At 37.9% G+C, this 22806-nt stretch overlaps 2 protein-coding genes across 5 annotated transcripts in view; one reads left to right on the plus strand and one right to left on the minus strand.

Annotated features, from left to right (window-relative positions):
• SERPINI1 (serpin family I member 1) overlaps positions 1–1658 on the minus strand; it is a 96197-nt gene extending 94539 nt beyond the window's left edge. Inside the window, exon 1 of one of the 2 annotated variants that reach the window (XM_037525747.1) lies at positions 1581–1658. The gene's annotated coding sequence lies outside the window, so the exon portion shown is untranslated. Of the gene's footprint in view, positions 1–1569 lie in introns of both variants that reach the window. The other variant, XM_037525746.1, reaches the window with a different exon arrangement.
• Positions 1659–2419: 761 nt separating this feature from the next.
• The window catches only part of PDCD10 (programmed cell death 10), a 49399-nt gene continuing 29012 nt past the window's right edge, over positions 2420–22806 (plus strand). The window contains exons 1-2 of one of the 3 annotated variants that reach the window (XM_037525750.2): positions 2420–2565; positions 21426–21532. In XM_037525750.2, coding sequence (XP_037381647.1) covers positions 21437–21532 — 96 coding nt within the window. In that variant the 5' untranslated portion in view covers positions 2420–2565; positions 21426–21436. Of the gene's footprint in view, positions 2566–21312; positions 21533–22806 lie in introns of all 3 variants that reach the window. The other 2 variants (XM_037525748.2, XM_037525749.2) reach the window with 2 other exon arrangements.

Consider the following 22806-nt stretch of genomic DNA (forward strand, 5'->3'; position numbering starts at 1 on the left):
ATTGTTGCTATTCCATTCTTCTCAGATATTTGTAGATTCCAATACTTACCTGATCTGCTTGGTGGGCAACAAAAAAGCAGCTTTTTTTCCTAGGATCTGTCCATCTATATGTTTCTCTGGTGAGTGTGTGTGGGAGAGGGTGCTAAAGAAAGGATTATATGCATTTATCAGTCAGTTAGGCTTATCAGTAGTGGCATTCAGTAAGACCAAACTTTAAGCTATGAGGACAATTTCTTCTAGTCATTCCTTTTTCAAAAGTAATTTTATGTGCATTACCAAAAATCATTAGTAAATCAGGAAAGTAGGAAACAAGAAAACAGGAGGCAATTACTACATTTTATTGGCCCTAGTTGAAAAAAGAAAAAAAAAAAAAAAAAACCCAGGTTAAAGAAGTAGTCAGACAGACTCAAATATACAATTGTCAAAATGAAAGCATTTCAGAGCAAAATGTGCTGCAATATGCTACTATGATTAAAATCTATGTAACCTGGGGAATCTCTGTAACAAAAAGGAAAAGAAAATGAACGAGGCAAACAGTTTTTTACATACTTTCCAAAAAGAACAGCTGTAATTCTGTCTTGGTTACAAAAGGGTAGGCGAGACTTTCTGCTTTACCTAGTATTAGAACGTATTTTCATCCCTAGGCAGTTACATTCAAAGAAATCGCACATGGTTAATTCAGAGAATAAACTATTATTTTATGATACTATTATCGTAACACTATTATGCATGTGTTTTTAAGTCCCAACCTATCATAGCACATACTAAGGGTAATCATTTCGCACACTCTATAAAGAGAAAAGATCCTCGCACCGCTTTTCTTTTACTTTTTTTTTAATGTGCAAATATCATCAGACACAAATCAGAGAATAAGAAGCATAATGAAATACACCATATGTTTCCACTGTAGGCTGAGTCCACCTCTTTGTTCCAGTATTCTAGAGCCACCGTAAGGAATGCTAAATATCCATCCATTAAAACACATTTTTACATTATTGCTGGCAAAAGTTATACTTCTGATTGATTCAGTCATCTTGATTATCCCTGCCTGCATTTGCTTAATACAGATTTCTGTGAATTCTAGAAACTGCAGTATAATCACCCTGAGAAACAGATCGGTAGTAGGACATTCTGATAAAACAACATAAAGGCTAAATATTGAAAAAAATGCAAAGTTGGATTGCTACTAAAAGAGTTCTGAAGTAATTCTCTATCAATTACAAATTTTTTGTTTTTCAACTAGCTACGTACCTATCCAGATACAGTCCACCTGCAACCCGAACTGCCCCGGGTTTCCCTCAATTATAAGATCTCTCAGAACAGTTTTAAAGGTACTACTCACACCGTAAACACTAACCACGCCCTTTGTTCCCAAAGTCAAGCCTCCTTTTGCTTCCCACGCCCCCGAGCCCAAAGTCCAAAAAATGTACATCTTCCACCTAAAAGGGTTTGCACCGGTTCCCTACCCCGAACAGGGACTCGTTCTAGCTGTGCCTTGACAGAATTCCTACTGGAAGACGATGTCTCACGGGCAGAGTGCACACGGCCAGAAGCGGCACCCGCGCTTACCTCCCACACACCTGCAACCCCCGGCTGGATGCTGGCGCCGACGCTAGCAGGACCGCGCTCCCCGGCGTGCCCGCTGCGCTCTCCCGGGAAGCTACAGAGCAGGCTGCGCCCTCGGCGCCTACGGGGACCCGGGCTCCGCCCCCCTCCTCCGGTTGGCGAACTCGGCAGCTGTTGCTCCTCCCCCTGCTGCTCGCGGCCGCCCAGGCTGGAGGCGGCGGGAAGCGGCGGCCCTCGTATCCTCCTCTCCGGGTCCTTCTGCAGCAGGTCTGCCTTGCTCTGGAGACCTCGCCCCCCGCACTTTGCAGCCTCACACCTGAAGCTGCCATCTGCTTCCCGGGACCCTCCGTGCGGAGACCAGGCTCCACCTCTCCCTGGTCTGGCCGCCCGGTGTGCCCGGCGCTCGGCTGCTGTCAGAGAAGTTGCCCCACCGATCGGGGCGCACCCCCACCCCGCGCCCTCACCCCACCCCGGCCAGTCCCCTGAAGCTTCGACTCCGCCTGCGCGGAGTCCACAGTTCAGCAGCAGGCGGTCGCCGCTTCTAGCTCGCCTCTCACCCTCCCTCCGCCCCTTCCTTTTCTCTGCAAGCCCGCCCCACAACTGGTGAGTCGCCCGCGGGGCCGACCCCGCGCCCTGATTGGCCCAGGTGAGAGCTGACCCCTCCCTTCCTCTTCTCGCCGTGCGCCCTCTCTCTGCTGCTCACCTCCGCCCGCACAGGCAGGGAACTCTCCTGCTATTGGCTAGAAGTGTCCCCACCCATCGCCCTGGGCTCCACCGCCTGGCCTGCCGGGAATTGTAGTTTCACCACGAGCAAGGCTTGCCGACAAAGCCGGCGAGTGGGACTACGAGTCCCCATAGGCCCTTGCGCGACTCCGGCTGGGCAGGATTCCGGACAACGCCTGGTTCCTCTCGGGTCCTTCCGGCGTAGCCGGAGTGAATTGATCCGGGAGTTGAAGAGGGCTCCAAAGGTGGGAAGTGAAGTCAGTGCCTCAGTTGTCGGTAAGGTGTGGCTGTTCTCGCCCAGCCCCTGTAGCCCCGAGCAGACCAGAAGAGGTCTGGGGTCACGTCGGGGCTGAGGCTGAGGCACTCGGGCTTGAGTTTGGCAGGCGGAGTAGTCGGTGCTAGGAACCGGGCCCTGCGATAGGCGTAAGCGAGGTTACCCTACGCGAATGGCGTAAAGCGGGTTCGGAAATGCCGCTTGCTCAGCCTGGGCCTGAACGCCTCCAGGAAGTCTCCTGTAGGTGGGGGCGGGAGGGGAAGGGCGAGGTTAGCCTGGTGCCCCAAGAGGAGGCAAAGGGCGGATGTGCCTGGGGTGGGGTCCTCTGAAGGTGTGGCTTGGGGTGGGGAGGTGAAGCTGTAATTTCCCCCCCAGCTTTAGAAGTAAGGAAGGGAAGGAGGGGGTGCTTCGGAGTCTGCTCTTGGTTATGACTCGGGTTATGCCCTTCGAGGGAAGAAAATATTGTAGAAGGAAAAGTCAAATGTTGACAGATATACAGGGATTCCGTTCCAATTTTGTGATGTGGGCCTTCTGTAAGGAAGAAGGTAAAGTTGCCCTAAGCAGTAAAGCTTTTAACCCTCTTAAGATGTAATAATTCCTAAGATGTGTTTACATCTTTAGTTTGTTTTCTAAAAACATTCTCATTGGGATGCTGATGAGGAAACTGAGGGGGTAAATGACGTGCCCAAGGTGACATATTGTAGGGACAGATTTTCTGAATGGAATCCAGTTACAGTCTGGATTCTGAATCAGAGCTGCCACACCAGAAAGACAGTAGGGAGTTTTGGTTGTTTTCGAAGAGGGTGGTGGAAGTTGCAAAGCAATGCATTTTATGTATTTCTAACAAGCCACTAGTGATGTGAAAAGTTATTCTGAGCGAGGGAGAAAATTCCACTCAAAAAGGTCGCACTCTAACCTTTTGGAAAAATAGGAATCAGTTTCAACTTACATACTTCTCTTATTTATTTGGGGAATATTACATGATAAGCTGTACCACAATTTTAAACGGTAGATGATGAGATAAGAGAACATCTGTTAAACAGTATATCTCATTCTTAAAAATAAATATTTTTTTCCCTTCCTATGTCACGGCAGTTTTTACTCCTGTTTTGTAAAACTGAGAACAGAAGGATTTTAATTCTTTTGCAAAACTATTTCACAATTTTTTCACATACTATGGTATCCGAAGTTTAGTGTGCTCCTTACTAATAAAGAAATACATTGCTTTTCTTGGAGAGGGGTGTGTGTGTGTGTGTCTAAGTGTAAATAAATAACATCAGGCCTTTATGTATTTACTTTTCTTAGCATCATCAGTGGTTTTTAAATTAACCTTAATTTACATTGAAAAAAAATGGAAAAATAACACATTTTGTGAGAAAATAGCCATAATTGTTATGACCAACTGTAAGTCATAAATACTACTATTGGATAATTCTCGAATAAATTTTTAACATCAAAAATTTTTAGTGATAAGTTTTTATATAAGAATTAGGTGTCTACTGGTAAAAGATAATCAGTAATGATTTGCTGTTAAATAAATTAACTTGAAATATGCTGGATTTTTAATGTACTCTGTAATTATTGATACTATGTGTCTTCCTTATAAATGCAAAACCTTCTAAGATCAGAGATACTACATTTACCTGTAATTAGAGTTAAGATGATGTGGAAATTAATACAACTTCTAAAATAGAAGGGAGATATGATACTGCATAATAAAGTAAAATAAGGAATAATAGAGTGTCATGATTAGTACAGTACACAAGGAAGGAGGATCAACTAAAGAAGTGGGAAGTTAAATGAGGATAACTGGCTTGGTGATACATTAGAAGGTGTGGTAGTTTTAAGTAGACCATAAACTGAAGACTAGTCAGTGATAGTAAAGCAAGAATTGTTAATGCCTTTTCTAGGTGGAGTCTAGGTATTTCCTTTTTTGTTGGGGGAGTGTGAAAAAAATTCTTGTAGCTTTTGGCATGCAGCTATGAGCCTCAAGAATGAGCTTTTGAACTTAAAGTCAGGAGGATTGGGAAATCAGTAGAGTTAATATGCACTTGTTCAGTGTTAGTTACTCTTGTTCTTGGTTCAGTTGCACTTCTAACTTCTCTTTATTCTGAGGCCCATTATGTCTAGATATTTCACTTATGTTGCAGTGGCAGAGTCATATTCTGTTCTGTTTATCATCTCTCAATCACATGCTGGGGTAGTGTAGCACTTATTTTGGATCTCTGCACATTGAATAATTTGGGATTCACAGAGCGATGTAAACTTGTACATCAACAGTGTTCACATTTGTATTCCTTTTGTGTTTCCTAGGAGCTTTGTGTTAGTTTTTGGACATCACCTCTTACAGCACTTAGTATGTCTCTTATACACATCTGTTTCTATCCCGTTAAGGATATATAAGGTCTAAATGAACAGGACTATGTATTATTATTGTATTTTTGGTAGTTAAAATAATTGAGTACCTGCTTGTAAAGAGAAAGAAGTTCAGATTGGTAAAGTGCAAGGTCATACAGTTGAACCAAAGCATAATCCAGGTCTTTTGACTTCATATCTTTAAAATAGTGGAATAAAGACTCAGTTCCCTTAGATTATTTGTTTTATATGACAAAAATAGAAGACATAAAATGACTTAAATTGTCACATACTATTTCTTACTTTGTTTAATGCTAATAGTTTATCTTTTGCCTCTATTCAGCACTTTATCCTTAATCTCAGCCTTTCTCATTTAGTGTACCTTTTAATTACTACATACAAAAGCTTCTTCCTGATGTGGGAGCTTTTGTACATATTCCATTCCTCTACCTGGACTGCTTCCCATCCCCTTCCCAAATGACCAAGTAGTCAATTTTCAAGTTTCAGTTTAATTGTCATTCCTCAGGAGAACCTTTCCTTACTTGCTTTGACCCCTCCTCAAAACTCTGTTTTTACCTATTCTAAAATTATATTTTGTAGCATCATTGCAATAGGAACTTTGTTATTTCTGTATTTAATAAATGTTTGTCTCCTTCACTAGACTAAAAGCTACTTGGTCATTGTCTTCTCATTAGTCATTTCTTACCTCACTACTTAGACAGTATCTGGCTCAAAGTCAGTGCTCAGTAAGTGTTTGCTGAATAAATGAACACGTGATTGAATGAATGTGTTCTTGCACAGTTCCTGCAAGAAATATGGAAATGAAGAAACAAGTTCCTTCCAGAAATTGGGAAATGAATAGAAGAGACATGTTCCCACCCTTAGATAAAAAGGAGTTAATGATGGAAGTTTATTTGTAGAAAGATCTTTGCTCCTAAAATTACAATAGTTTTCTTATTTTTTTTAAAGATTTATTTTATTTATGCGTACAAGAGGTGTGGAGAGTGAGAGGATTCACCAGAGACAGTGGGGAACAGAACAGGCAGATCTACTGAAAAACACTGCTAAGGGGAGCAGCAGAAGAGACAGAAGTGATCTGCTGCACCATGTGGGTTAGTTTCCTGGCCTGCGGATTGAACTTGTGCTGCAGTGGCTGCCAGTAGCTTGGTAGTGCTGAGACTTAACCGCTTGTGCCACCAGGGAGGTCCCCAAGTTAGAATAGTTTTCTATATGAGATGATAAAGGAGTCATTTTGTATTATACAAAATTTGTGTGACAGACCATTTGGAGACCTTATCACTGTCCTGCTTTTCTTGCAAGCATCATTCACTGTAACAAAATACAGATATGGAAGGAACTTTTAATGGATTCTATCCTTCCCTAATGTTATCTCATTTTATCCTCAAACCAATTGTTTCATGTAAGTAGTATTAACACTGTTTTATAGCTAAGGTCATCAAGACTCAGAGAAGTTTAAATTACTATTGTTTACCGGGGATGTATGTTGGAGCCATGGTCTGAGTCTGAATTGATTTACAAAATCCATGCTTCTTCATTTTTCTCTTAACCATGGTTAAGGATTTTTTCCCCTTTCACTTACTTATATCACCTGCTTTAAAGTGATTGTAAAATTGAGTAGTGCTTGTTTCCAAGGAGCTTATTTATATTGGGGGCTTTTGAAAGTTTTCATATTTCAGTGGGTCTCAGGTAATATATTTGCTTTGAGCTTAGATACTTATGAAAGTGAAAAGAGCGTTATTTTTAAAACATAAGCTAAACTTTAGAAATAAACTGGTAGGTTTTGTTCCTGAAAGTGAATTTTCTAATCCTTTAGAGTATTATAGTAATGGCATAGAATAAATTTAATAGTTTTGAGTTGTAGTAGCCATAAATGTCTTCATAAATTTAAGCAGTGTACTCTCCAATAAGATAATGTCAAAAAGTGTTGATGTTTGGCTTTAAAATTTGATAATGTTCTCAGTTTTTATTATTAAACATAACTCTTTGAAATCCTAAACTTTAAAAAAAAAGTTTTTAAAAGTCCTGTTGTTAATTAACAGGATTTGAAAAGTCATTTACCCAGTATAACCAGTATTTGGAGGATAGAACTGGGCCTCCCCGGTGGCGCAGCGGTTGAGCGCTGGGTTGCGAAGCTGCCTGCAGCCTCTGCAGCGCCGGTTCAATCCCTGGCCACCAGCAAGGGTCCCACATGGCGCAGACCTCTCCTGCTGCCCGCTGCTCCCCTCAGCAGTGTACTTCATCACTTCATCAATCTGCCTGCTCTGCTCTCCCCTCTGGCTCTGGTGAATTCTCTCACCCTCCCGCACTTCTGACTGTACCCAGTGCTTGTATAAATGAATGGATAAATCTTTAAAAAACAAAACAAAACTGAAGTACTGCTTCATAAATGTTGAATTATTAAGGTCATTATGATAGGTAATGTAACAGTTTTAAGCTAATTCCATGGTAAATATTCTCTGTAATGTAAACCGGTAGAAGTTTGTGTGATTGTGTGTATTATTGCTTTTGAAATGCAATAATAGAAAGTTGCATTTCTGTAGAAATTTGCAGTCTTAGAGACTGATGTTTTAGGAATATACATACACAGATAATGTAAAACATGAAAGTACATTTACTGCAGCTAGTAGAAATAGCTTATTTACAGAAAGGTAACAAAGATAGTTTGGTGATCTGTTTTTTTATCTTTTTGAAGATGAAAAAAGTCAGTTTCTTTCTTTAGCTAAAAAATTAACCACATCTTGGATATAGTGTTATATTAGAATGATATTTTTTCAAGGTCACTCTTACATTTTTTGTATGGGTAATCTTTTTTTTTAACTACTCAGGAAGTGATTTGAATCTATTTAATCTCAATGTCACTCTTCTACAGTTACCTAGAATCAAGTGTTGCTGTAGGGTAGAAGGGAAACAAAAGGAAGAAAGTGGAAAAAAAAAATAAAAAAAGGATTTTATCAGCAAGTTTATGAATTATTGGGTAACGATAATGGAACACAGAATAGCTACTACTGTTCACTCAGGACATCTTGGAAATCAGTTTACCAGAAGTAGCTCTAGATCACTTAATAATGATACTATTCATTCATTTTTTTCAAATATTTATTGAGTAAATAAATGTGAAATTAGCTTGCTGAGATGAGCTGGAATATAATATGATAGCTGACGTTTAGTGAGCACCAAGTGCCAGGCATTATGCTAGACATTCTACATGATCTTATACAATTCTTATAACTATGAGGTAGAGATATTATTATCCCCAATTTAAATGAGGAATATAAAGTAGAGAGGTTGACGTGACTTTCTCAAAGTTATGTAACTAGAGATTGCTCAGGATTTGTATCTCAGCTGACTGATTCAAAAGACTTTATTTTCAATCATTGCAGTAAAAAAGGATGTTAGTGATTGAGCTCCATTGGAGGGAGTTAGATTTAGAGTTGTAATTACAGAGAAGTTGTATTTTAGATGCTAAGGTCAGACTTGTGCTGAAAAAAATCTCTTAGGAAGTCACCACATTGGAGACTAACATCAGTGCAGGCAAGTTTTTCCTCTAGCATTGGAATTGAATTACTTTTCCTTTGAATGTTACCTAAAGTATTTGACTTGTTATTCAGAGACCATGTTTAAAAGAAATATGTAGAGTATAATACAAGAATCAGTGTGGCAAGTTTATTTTGAGAGGCATTGTGACTCCAAAGCTGGTGGAGGAGTAGCAGATCCATATCTCTTACCTCTTTCATTCTGGGTCTTAAGTGCATGGAATGGAATTACTCCATTCATTAGTTGAATTCATAATATAGTGAATTCCATTCATATTCTAGCATTTTTTGTTGTTTTCCAAAGCAATCTTAAGCTTGTTAATTGAACCTGTATAGGTAAGTATACATATAAAATACAGTTATGCTCCCTGGAGTTCTGCAAAGTGAAAACTCCATGTGTCATATTTTCTTTCTTGCCTCTCTTTGCAAAGCTGTCTGCCTGCAAGGGCATGAACTGTATCTGACTTTTCATGACCACATCTCTAACTAACACTGTTGATGACTGTGCAAGAGTACTGTATTAGCTTCTAAGAAATAGAGGAAAGAATAAAATTTTTCTTTAGGGCATTTATAATTTAGTGACGGAAGGGGGAAAGGATGAAAAGATCGCTATATGGACATTTAACTTTCTAATATGTTAAGTACTTTCCTGTGCATCCAATCATTGTGATAATTTTGGGTCACAGCTGATAGGATTGAGAGTAGGGGGGTTTGATTTCTGTAACTTAGCATTTGGTACCTGGCAGTGAAACATGCCTTCCTACCTTAATCAACCTTTGTCTTCAGGATGAACTGGAACTCTAGCAGCAGTGGGTATTATAAAATGACGGAACCCTAAGATGTTATATCCTATGAAGTCTTTAAGATGTTTCAGTCTTTTCAGACTTACATTGTTGACTTGCATAAGGTTACTGCAACAAAGGCCAGTTGGGAATGGTAAATGAATCAATCTTGAGCTCTGGGCTGCAATTGTGATATATAACAGATTATTACAAGTCCTTAATTTAATTACAAAGGACTTTAAATAATGTGGCCTCTATTCAGAAATGCACATGTTTTATGGATGCCTTTATCCATAGTTGGTGTTTTGGCAACATTATCAAAACTCAAGAGGTTTCTAATGTCTTAATTTTGGTGCTTCCTTAGAAAATGAATTACAGTTTTGTAAATGAAAGTTACAGGAAGAATTGCATGTACGATATAAGTAGGTGCCATCCTACCTTCCTTATTTCTTCTTGTGACTATTGGCATATGTATTTGAGATCTGGAAACTAAGATTGTCCTCATTAACATCTAGTGTTAAATGAGTCATTTTATTATGTGGGACTAATTTTATCAACATTTGAGTACCTTTGGCAGTGATTTGGTACAAAAAAATTGTATATTAAAATATACTGTAGAAGTCCTTAGGCAGCTAGGAATCATTGAGTTAACTGTGGTGTCTACAATTATAAGTTATACAGAGCAGCTAGATCCAACTCATGTGTCACAGTCTGCTTCATTTGCACTTTTAAGCAAAGAGAACACAGGAACATTATGAGGGCTTAAGTTTAATGGAATTTCTAAGGGATTTAAAGGTAAACTCTAGTGTTACGTTGGGGAAATTAAAGTAGAAGATCACAAATACTAATTAAAAGGAAAATAGAAAGATATATCCCTCAATTAAACACTAGCAGATATTCAGTAAGGCGTTATTTGATTCATGAGGCACAAGATTAAGAACCTTGTAAGCAAAAGATGAATATTCTCAAGGGGACAAGTTGTTTCCTGCCCTGCAACAAAAGTTTTTGTTTAAATTTTATTCAGACCAGGATTTTTAAAATACATTGGAATTAAAAAATAAAATTGGGGATTGGCATAATTAAGGATATTTTTCCCAGAACCAGTGATTAAGAAATATCTTAGAAGTCAATCGTTTCTATTTTTTTTTTGTTCCCATACCCCGTCAACTGATTCAAAGACATAAACAAGCTCTTTGATACTCTTGTCAACTTTTATAAATTATCTTGAGAAGATCTTTAATTGCATTTTGAGTTCACTTTGCTATGCAACCTGTTTTACCTACATTAAGAGAATAAAAGTTTTATTTTTGTGTGTGTTAAAAAACAGTCATAGTTTTAACATAGGTTTGTCACACAGTTTTAAAATGCATTTGATGACCAATTTCCTTTTAACAGTTCCAAAACTGAGTAGTTTGTTTTTGTTGATAAATGTGACTTTTTTGTGGTGCCCACTTTATTTAGGTTGCCATTTTGGCAAATGGAATGAAGAGGTTTTAAAAATAGGCTCTATATATAGGCTCAGTATTAGGCTGTGTGTGCTGTGCAGGAACAGGGCTGGAGTGAGGCTGTTAAAGGGCCTAGGGTGCAAAATTTAAAAATGCGTCCACTCAGTGTCATGTAAGTCAGAGGTAAATTTTGTATTCTAGGTGTTTGGTTTGCGTCACCCTAGTTCCAGTCCTGATGCCATGTCAAGTTCATAGAATTTTGGATAAAATATTAATAACTAACAATATGAGTTCGATGTATATAGTATGTCAGCCGCTATCCTAAGTGTTATGATAAGCATGCAGTACTCATACATGAGTACTTCAATATTTCCATTTATGTCTCACTGATTTTAGAGATTAAATGAATACTGTTACTCAGCTGAACAAAAATTCAAACTGGGGTCTTTGTTTCAAATGTGAGTAACCACTACTCTATACTGTTGCCTGTATGTAAAAAAAAAATTGATTAATTTTTGTCCATTTTATGGTTTCCGTATGAAAACTATACAGCTTGTCATTCTTTATTAATCACCATACATCTGTCACAGATACATGTTCCCTAACTACAAGCAGACCTGGTTCCAGACATATGCAAGTACATAAACTAACATGATGAAATCAACTTTTAGAGTGAGTCAGGTTTCAAAAGCACCAAAGTGAAGGTCCAGAAGCTTGTGCTGCTGTGTACTCTAGAGCAACCTTCAATCAAAACCATGATCCTGATAGCTTCAGTGTCCAAATGCTCTTCATGGAGTTTGGGGCTCTTGCTGTAAAGTGATTAACCCGTCAGTGACAAAAAGAGCATGACAAATTAGTTGAGAAGTAGGCTCAGTTTGGCAGGCTTAAAGGTCCTGTATAATAGACTAGGTAGCTCAGTACCTTATTTATTTAAAATACTTGTCACTGTTCTGTTTTATCTTTTCCTGTGCTTTTTTTTTTTTTTAAAGATAGATTTATTTATTTATTTATTTATTTTATTTATTTATGCAAGCACTGGGTACAGTCAGAAGCACGGGAGGGTGAGAGAATTCACCAGAGCCAGAGCGGGGAGCAGAGCAGGTAGAAGGACCGAAGTACACTGCTGAGGGGAGCAGCGGGCACCATGTGGGACCCTCCTCCCGTGGCCGGGGAGCAGCCGGGGATCGAACTGGCGCTGCAGAGGCTGTGGGCAGCTTCGCAACCCAGCGCTCAACTGCTGCGCCACTGGGGAGGCCCCTTTTTTTTTTTTTAAGGTTTATTTATTTATTTATACAAGCACTGGATACAGTCAGAAGCACGGGAGGGTGAGAATTCACCAGAGCCAGAGCAGAGAGCAAAACAGGCTAGACGGACGAAATACACTGCTGAGGGGAGCAGAGGGGGTCAGGAGAGGTCTGTGCGCCCTGTGGGACCCTTGCCTGGCTGCCAGGGGTCAAATCTGCAATGCAGAGGCTGCGGGCAGCTTCTCAACCCAGCACTCAACCGCTGTGCAACCGGGGAGGCCCTTCCTGTGAATTTTTATGGATGTTTATTTCTATATTGTGAAGTTGGTGATTGGGCTAGATATTATATAATGGCTCTTTTACTTAAAGATTTAAGGGTCTTGGGGCTCCCCTGGTGGTGCAGAGGTAAAGTCTCAGCACTATCAACCTATTGCCAGCCACCAGCCAGCACAGCGTGAGTTCGATCCTAGGCCAAGGAGCTAACCCACATGGCAAGGCAGACCTCTCCTGTCTTGCCCACTGCTCCTTTCAGCAGTGCATTTCAGTAGATCTGCCTATTCTGCTCCCCACTCTGTTTCTGGTGAATCTTCTCACCCCTTGCACCTCTTGCCTACACCCCAATTTTTGTATGCATAAGTAAATAAAAATAAATCTTAAAAAATTAGGGTCTTAACATTAAGTCTCTTAAATGCATAAGCATGTGACAAGAGTAAGTTTATTATAATTTTTTTAAAGATTTATATATTTATGCATAAAAGAACTGGTGTGTAAGCCAGAAGGTTGGGGAGGGGGAGGCAGGTGGGGCAGGGAGGTGAGAGGATTCACCAGAGAGAGTGGGGAGCAGAACAGGTAGATCTACTGAAATACAGTGCTGAGGGCAGCTGCAAGTGAGGCAGGAGTGGTCTGCTGCACCATGTGGGTCACCTCCCTGGCAGGCCAGGGATCGAACTCTTGCTGTAGTGGTTGGCGACAGCTTGATAGCACTGTCTTTAACAACCCCTGCACCACCAGGGAGGCCCAGAGTAAATTTATTGAGAAATTATCTGATGTTACCAGAGTTATGGAAAATCTGAATCCAGATATTTTCTGCTAGCTTTTACCCTTAATATTGGGACCTTTTTTCTTCATATAGGGACCTTTGTGTTACCTTTGTTCTTCATATTGGGACCTTTGTTCTTCATAATGCTTTGTAATGCTTGTGTATTGATTGCCCTACAGTAGTGTTTTTCAAGTTGTAGACAAGAGCAGGGAGGGGCTACATTTACTGGATGACTAAGCGGTTTAGTGTTTTATATTTCATATTTAGGGCTTGATAAAATATTTTACTTGGAGAAAAAACACAGTAGAATCCTGCTGTTTTAAAGAGGTTTAGACTCACATATCTTTTATTAATTTAGCTTTGAAGAGTCCTTGATTTCTCTGGATAGATGATTATGCAGACCTGACTTATAAAAGAGATTTGATCTTGTCATCCTAGATTAAAATGTACTTAGTCATAATAGCTAATATCAAATAATTATTGTGTGCCTTGCACTGTTTTAAACCCTTTATTATAACTTGTTTAACCTTCACAACAACTTTAAGAGATAGAAACCATTATTATTTCCATTTCATAGATGAGAAAACCATAGTGCAGGGAAATTAGAAAACTCATTCAGGTCACACAATTAAGATGTAGAATTAAATCTAGGCAAGTATGGTTCTAGAATCACATTGGTTGTTATTCACCTTTCTAATAATAGTGCTATTAATGTTGGCTAAGGTATAAATTAAGCAGACCTACTCCTATTTTCCCATCATTGTGGATTTTTTAATCTAAGAACCTTAGCCCTCACTCAGCCTTCTGTAGAAAAAAAATTGTAAGTTTTAAGTGACTAATTTATAAGCATATGTTCAAAACCAAGTCTGCTTATTTATTAGGGAATACATTTGTAATAGATATATGGAGATTAACATAGAATTATAAAGTGAATGGAGTTAAATTCACAAACTTTAATTAACATTTAGGCATTTTTCCTTCTTGGATCATTGTGTTCTATTTGCCCATCTATTTTCAAGACAACTTTCAGATGATGCTTTAGTAAGAACCTCTATTTCTTATAGTTCAGCAAATGTTTGGTCAATCATATTTATATAGATATTGAAAGTTATAGTTATTTGATCTTTTAAAAAATAAAAAAAAAATAGCTGGAGCTGTTCAACCAGTTAGACATTCCAATAAAGTGATAATTCATTGTGGGGTGTATACTTCCTTTGAATTGTTTTTTAAAGTGCAAAAAATACAATGCTTAGTAGTTAGTAAATTAAAGTAATTTAATATATTTTATTATTTGACATAGAAATTATTTCATCTTTTATTCTAACTACAGCTCTTTTAGGTATAATTCTATTTTTATTCATCTTAAAGAAGACTAAAGCATGAAGAGCTGAAGTGACTTGATTATAAGCATTATAAACAAAATGGTTTATGATGATAGTACTAGGGTTTGAGCCCATATTTTTAGACCTTAATTTACTCTCTTTCCCATATCTCTACACCTATTGTCTATTTGCTATTTTGAAGTAAGCTAGAAAAAAATTTAATACAGATATATAAATAAATACAATAGCAGGGTGTCATATATTATACTTAAAATTAACAAGCAAGCATTTCTAGATGTTTTTAAATGCAAACTTCAATATTAAACTTGAATTACAGAAAATACAACTTGCAGAAGTAGAGAAATGTATTTCTTGAGAACTTCAGGCTCATTTTGCTCTAAGTAGCATTATCTACTCACCCTGTTCCTCTTCTTCCCATCTTCTAGGTTCCTCCCGTCTCCTCTAAACCCATGTCTCTTTTGACATGAGTAGATCCTAAAAGTAGTACATGGTATGAAATACCCATCTTTCATTTGCGTGAGATGGCCAACTGATCTACCCACCATTCAATAAATTCACTTCCTATGGGAGCCTGATGGATGCCAAGTACTTGATAGAAAGCAAGAGGTTGTTAGATACTTGAAAACTTGAATCAACTAAGTTTTGGGAAAGATTGACTTACTAGGATTTGTAAATAGTTTTTTTATGATCTGTTGAGATTTTTCTCTTTTAATTTCCCACAGAGATTACATGTGAACCAATAGTAGATAACAGTAACAATTTTTGTTATGACTTAATTCTGGCATACCAGGACCTTTAAGATGATATGATTTTATCCCCTTTCTGTTTCTGACAGGGAAATAAGACCAGCGATTAAATGGAACTTCCCAAAGTCAGGGCCATAAACCACCATCTCAAGTGCTCAGACTTAATTTTACTTGTGTCCCTCAGACTGTCTTTAGCAGCTGATTTTCTAACTCTAGCCACTAGCCAGTGGTTTCCAGCTGTTCTTTCCATGCCAATGGTTTCCAACTGTTCTGTTGAGAATCATCAGGGCTGTCTGCTAAAAATACATCTTCCTGGACCTTTCTTTGGAGATTCTGACTGGGATTATGTGGTTTTTACATGCACTGAAGTGTTGGTGATAGTTTGGGTCATCCAGCATTTGAGAACTGCAGCACTCTTTTACCCTTTCCTACAGAGTGAAGTTTGCTTTCTGTTAAAAGCTGGGTAACTTAAGATCTTACTTATGTATAAAGGAAAGTTAGCCCACATTAGAAATTTTTTACACTTGGAGAATCTCCTAAACTATTTAATTATGCACCAGTTGTGTCCCCAGGACCTAAAAGACATTCGAGCAGTCCAAATAAAAATAAGACTTTTGAATTTATAATCTATGACTTTTATTTTTATTTAGTTTTGATTCTTCTGCATTTGATTTCATATGCAATTGTCTGATACTTACTTTTTTTAGTATACTACAGAAAGGACAATATGATACATAAAAGAGGCAAAAGCTGATAAATAGGACTAAGTCCAAACTTTATTAATGAAATTGATTATATTTCTATGCTTTTGTTTTGCTAGGATTGATATTTGAAAAGTATTAGCAAGACCGATTCAACTGAAGTGTCGGCTATTCACCTGTTATGGTGACTCTATGGGGGGGGGCAGTTTGTAAATGAAACATAAATATATGTATTCTGCTCACTGCTAGAATAAACAAACTTTTAGCTAAATTTTTACTGGCATTTAGAAGATCCAATGAAAGTAAATAAACTTCCCTCTTTAGGTATCAAAATTAAAGGAATTATAAGAATTTAGCACTAGGTAAAAAGGACTAAGTACTAGATTTACATAGAGAGAAAAAACAAAACAAATAGACCTGTCTTTTAAAAATAGCTTTAACAGTAGAGTTTACTAGGAAGCTTCTATTTTTACTCAACAGCTGCATGCATCAGTACCTAGGACTTCCCTTTGTCCACTCCTTTTATTTGTGAGTGAATAGCCTTGGCTCTAGAGTTATCTCATGCTCCATATGGAGTGAAGTAAAGCTGTTTCAGGAACTACTGATTCTGACCCTTGAGATAGGACCCAAGTATAGTTTTTCTGTTTGGGCAGTGCAGGGCAGAAACTCCTTTTAGAGTTTGGCATTGGTCTTCCAGGAACCTATTTTCATTGCTCTTTCAGTCTAAATAATTTCCTGAAGCCCTGGAAGATATCTAAAACTGATTGAATTTGTGTTAGAAATTAGCATGCTATTTTGGACATTCAAGGAAATAAGGGAAAATGTATATATGAATATGTTGCTTATATTTGCGGTGGTATTCCCTTACCTCAAAGTATTTTTTTTTTTTTTTAAGATTTATTTATTTATTTATACAAGCACTGGGTACAGTCAGAAGCGCGGGAGGGTGAGAGAATTCACCAGAGCCAGAGCAGAGAGCACAACAGACAGACTGATGAAGTACACTGCTGAGGGGAGCAGTGGGCGGCAGGAGAGGTCTACGCACCATGTGTGACCCTCGCCCGGCAGCCGGGATCAAACCGGTGCTCCAGAGGTTGCAGGCAGCTTCGCAACCCAGCGCTCAACCACTGTGCCACTGGGGAGGCCCCCCAAATATTTTTTTTTGGGGGAAAAAAAATTGGAGATAATTTTTGTCTAAGTCAATAGCATCTATAATTTGGTTCTTGTTTTTTAAAAATTCTGTCTTTGCTAACAGTTGAGAAAGAAAGCATACTTTGAAATTAAAGCTTTACTCCAAAGCAACACTATTGGAATGGGATACAGTAATCCTTACTATATTGCCACAATATCTGCATTAAAGTTGAAACCATGTTTGGAATTTCTTCTGTACTGGAGACGAATGGGGTACTTTTTTACTACTTTTTAGATTTGGAATTTGGAGTCTGTAATCTTCAGTTGGCTATGCATGCATGATCAGTATTCACTCCAAAAAGTATCTCTGAGAGAGCTGAAACTTTGTCAGTGTGCTCACCAACTAGCTAGAACATACTAACCACTCCCATATTGAAAGAAGAACTTGTCGGAGGGATGGGGCCTCAGCTCTTGCCAAATTCAACTGATCCTTGCTCTTTAGGTGGCATACACTTTTTAAATATTTATTTATTTATACGTAGAAGAACAGGGGTATAGGCCAGAGGTGTGGGGGTGGGGTGGGAGGGTGAGGGTATTCACCAGAGACACAGTGGGGAGCAGTGGGCCAAGTCTCCTGTGCCATATGTGGGTTAGTTCCCTGCCCAGGGATCTAACTCAGGCCATTGTGGTGATAACACTGAGACTAACCCTTATGCCACCAAGGAGGTCCCCATAGCAGGCTTTTTGTTGGAGTAATTGTGGGTTGTCCGTTGAACCATTTCAGATGAAGAAGCATATGGGCAGAATGAGAGCATATTTTAACATGAAGTTGAACTAAAATTGAGAGAAAAAGTCAATATTTAAAAAAGCTTTATTGAAATTGTTGATTTTTAATTTTACATGAACATTAATGAAACCATGAGTACACCTAGTTTATGATTGTGTATCCTGAAAAATTCAGTGGCAAATTTGGTCTTTGGAACATTTTCCATAGAACATTATTAAAGGTGATTAAGTATGGGCCATCCTCCTGTTTATTCCATAATGTTGATGTAATACTGACTTTTTGATTACAAATAGTAGGTAGTAGCGCTATAAGTTAGCTTCAGAGGAGATACACACACACATGCGCGCGCACGCACACACACACACTTTATTATATATTTGAAATTAGTTTGAATCATATTTCAAGTGGAAATGTCTGACATGGCACACTATTACATATACACACACACACACACACACACACACACACACGTGGTACAGGTGGTTTGTTGGAGGGTGAAAAAATAAAGCCAAGAATTATACAATATTAAAAAAAGACTGACTTCTGTCACACATGCCTTGCTCCCCTAAATATTTACCTTTTAGCAAATAAATGCCAAATTATTTCAGTAGTAACTCTAGAATAATCTAGCAGATGTTTAACATTTGTAATTAAAGCGTATCACTGGAAACTATTGAAAGATTCATTTAAAATCGCTTTACTAAAAATATATGTGTATTTAAATTTTTACTCTATAAAAATTTACAGTATTTAGAAAAGGTAAAAAGTATTTGATCAGGTTTATTGGGGTAGATAGGTGGATGTCTGCAGGAATTTCTAAAGAAAGTCTGTCTACTTTATGGACTTCTGTAACTTAGTCTCCCTTTGTATATATAGGGATAAGAAAGTAAGTACAAGCCCAAAGAGTAACAGCCATCAGTGATCCCCTTGAGCCTGGTCTCCCCTTTAGCATCTCTCTTCCTTTTTTACTGAGATTCTTGAAAACTTAAGCTCCATCTCACATAGTCCTTGCCAGGAGTTCTCACCATCTCACATAGTCCTTGCCAGGAGTTCTCTCCCCCAATGTATAAGTGACACTACTCTTCGGACATTGCGCCTGACCTCATCTAGAAATCATATAATTTTTAAGTTGTTATCCATGCTGGGGAGCATTTGAAAAATTTGACCATCAGGTTTTGTGATGTTGGTTCTTTCTTCCAGTTCCATAACAGTTTAGCATTCTACTTCCCCTTTGTATGTTACTTACAAGTTTTTTATTTTCTGTCTTTCCTTCCATAATACAAAAGTCATGAGGTCAGATACGATTCTTGTCTTGTTCATAGCTCTCTGTATTGAGAACCTGGCCTGATACTGTATTGCTAAACAATAAATATTTTTTAAGTTTTTCCCATCACCCAGTGAGGTAGTTCTTAAAGTTCTGTTGTGACCCTATTCTATTTCTTTCTTGCTGTTTTCATTGATTACTTGCTCTTACTTTTTCACTGTTACTTTTTGTACTGGGCACCCGGTAGCCATCATTTTTATTTTGACTAGCATCACTTTAGCTCCCTTCCCCTTCTTTGTTCCATATTCATTATGAAAAAGTATTCACAATTTATTTCTAAGTGGAAAAGTCGATTACAAAATGGCCTATTTAGTAAACAGGGATAGCAGAACCATCATTGATATTTACCTATGTCCTTTTGCTTATTTTTCTGTTCCAGCTGATCTATAACTTAAGTACTTAAGTTTTTTCTTTCTTCAGCTTCTGTTCCTCTATCCTTGCTATGATCAAAGCAATCTACTCCAATCTGGTTAATCAGGCAATGGTTTTCTCTTGTCCTATACAGTAAAATTTAGGAAGTGGTCATCCTTTTTTCCTTTTCCTTTTTGTTTTTTTCCTGTGATGTCAGGAAGCTAATGTCAACTTAAAATCAAGAAAACCATTCCATGTTTAGAACTATCAAAAATGAGACTAAAGTGTTAAGTGTTGACTGCCTCTTGATTGGTAGGAGTATGGAAGGACAAAATTGTTGGTTTTTTTAAAGACTTATTTATTTATACAAGAACCAGGGTACAGGCGAGATGCACGAGAGGGTGAGAGACAGAGCGGGGAACAGACAGGCAGACATATACGGGCTGAAATACACTGCTGAGGGGAGCAGCAGGAGAGACAGGAGAGGTCTGCTTTGCCATTTGGGATTCTTGCCAGCTGGCCGGGATCGAACCCACACTGCAGAGGCTACGGACAGGTTCACAATGCGGTGCTCAACCGCATATGCCACCGGGGAGGCCCAAGGACAGAATAGGTTTTGATGCTGTTCAGCACTCCAGTCTTTGCGTATCTTTTTAACTACTTAGGTTTTTCATAATCTGGCCCAAGATCTAATTTTAATGATTAGGAGCACATCTTATTTATTCCTTCCCCTATGCACCTTGCAGGTAGTATGTGCTAAACATATGTTTATTCAGTGAATGACTTTCTTGTGAGCATATTCTTGGATAGGTGAACTGAGGTTCCTTATTTTTACTGAAAACTTGGTTTTGTGATGTGGAAATATCAGATCTGGATTCAGAGTACTCAATCAAGTCTTGGGCCTGTGCATGGGTGATCGTATACATATTGATCTCTGAACTTACTTTACATCTGTAAGATTAGAATGATAGTTATTGTAAAATAAGTTATGAGTACTAAGTGCATATGAAAAATGTGTTATAATCTAAAAGTGCTTTATAATGGTAGAATTATTCAAAGGTAAGAATTTTTTGATTATATCAATGTTATTTTTGTTATGTATTATGCATTGTTATATATTAAATGTGTCACTACTATTACTCTTTTACTTCATAGTTACTCATTTTTTCAGTCTCGTAAAGGAAGTGAATATAGTTGCTTTTTCTTATAAACACATTTTCTGTGCTCCTGAAGACAAACTTTCTCTTATATTGTTGAATTCTTGATATTTTATGCCCAACTACCAGTGTGTGTGGATTTCTCTTTAAGGTTTTTTGGTCAGCCATTGACAAAGTACCACTTGAAAATGAAATAATTTTTCTCAAAGTGACCGCATTTGGTAGAATTTACCCAACTTTATAGTCTTAAATCTTTGATGTCTGCTATGTTTTGTTTCCCCTCCTCTTAGGTGACAAAGATCAATAAACAGTTAGCAAAAAGATTTTAATGATAATCTTAAACTCTAAAAGGGTGTTAATTCTTTAGTTTTCCATACATATTTCTCTATATATGCGCATATCATCATACATATTTCGTGGTTACAATTTTATTTAACATACATTTCTACTGTTGTGAATGTTACTAATACTTTTCCTTAGATTATGTGATAGAGTTAGATACATTGTTATTCCATGGTGCTTCATAACCAGCTTTTCTTGAATTCAATATGAGTGGGCTTGTGATTCACAGCTTTGTGAAGTAGTACCTAATCAGGAGATTAGCTTTAAGAAACAACAGTTCTTGAGTATGAGAAGAAGAGCTATTTCAAGGATCAGGGTTGCTTTCACAAGTAAATGTATTAACAAATCAGCTTTCTATAAGGAGGGGACTTTTACTTAGAAAAGAAATTTATTGGCATTTGTAGTTTCCCCCTAATAAAAATTCTGTTCCTTCTTTCCCTTTAACCAGGTCAGTTTATTTATTTTATTTTTCTGCCCTATTCTTTTGTCACCAAAAAAGAGAAGAAATTCTGCAGTGAATGAAGATTCCTCTGAATTTTAGCACTGCTTTTTCTACTATAGTTGGCCTTTGAATGAGGATGACAATGGAAGAGATGAAGAATGAAGCTGAGACCACTTCCATGGTTTCTATGCCCCTCTATGCAGTCATGTATCCTGTGTTTAATGAGGTAAGTAGATAAATAAGTCCTCATATCACCTCCACACTTTTTTTTTAAAAAATATTTATTTTTATGCATATAAGAACTGGGGTACAGGCCAGAGGTACAGGAGGGTGAGAGGATTCACCAGAGACAGAGCAGGAAACAGAACAGGCAGATGGAAAACACTGCTGAGGGGAGCAGTGAGCAAGACAGTAGAGGTCTGCCGCACCATGTGGGTTGCTTCCTGGTCCACCGGGGATCAACCCACACTGCAGAAGCTGTGGACAGCTTCACAGCGCTGCTCTTAACCCCCTGAGCCACCAAGGAGGCCCCTCACCTCCACACTTCTTTAATGCCTGCTTCACCTATTCTTTGGGTTTTTGGTTCGTTCATGTAACATATACTTACATTCCACCCCAACAGTATACTGAATTGTGCCAGCACACATTGGGGGAAAAAACAGATATATTTCTCTGCCCTTTTTCTCACGCCCCTGGAGGTTTCACTCAAGTGGAAGAGATAGACATAGAATGATAGAATACAAGTAATCTTGGACTTGAAAAATTGTGATAAGTGCTATGAAGTGTTTTTTTTTTTTTTTTTTTTTAAATAGTGTGTTAAATAAAATAGAAGGTAGTTTTTATTTTAAGGGTCTGGACAGGTCTCACAAAGAAAAGATATGCTAAGCTAAGGTTCTAAAGAAGGAAATAAGGTATAGACAGTGAATGAGTTGAGGATAAGCAACATTCTAGATAATAAAAAGAACAGGCAAAAAAATAATGCGTTATGGTCAGCAGAGATAGAACATTTTAACTGATATATTGAAAGATGCCATTGCTTTGTATCTGGAAAAGATGTAGTTGCTTTTATTTCAGAAATTTTCTAGCACTTAATAACAACGCATTCTTGACTTCTTTTGAATTACAGTGCTAAGGTAAAGAATTTTAGAGTTGGATATCCCTTAGAGGTAATTTAATTAGTGCAGTCTTAATGGTGAATTTAGGTTATAAATGTGAAATTATCTACGAATAAAATCTAGATTCAATAAAATCAAAATTCAGTAGCTTCAGGTTTTTTTCCGTTTAGTTTTTTTTCCTTTTTCCCCCAATAATCTATTTATAAATGTTGTTGCCATTAACCTTGTTGCTGCTATAGATTGAAAACCATTACCATTTCCAGTATTTTTTTTAATCCCTTTATTAATATACGAAAGAAAGATTCTGGGTTTCAGAACCATTTCTTCCACCTTAATAGGTTTAATAAAAATCTATGTGATACATATTTTATGATCTTAGAAGTTT

The sequence above is a fragment of the Talpa occidentalis genome, unplaced genomic scaffold (assembly GCF_014898055.3).
Source record: "Talpa occidentalis isolate TD23 unplaced genomic scaffold, MPIMG_talOcc4v2.1 talOcc4.4, whole genome shotgun sequence".
Classification (NCBI taxonomy): domain Eukaryota; kingdom Metazoa; phylum Chordata; class Mammalia; order Eulipotyphla; family Talpidae; genus Talpa; species Talpa occidentalis.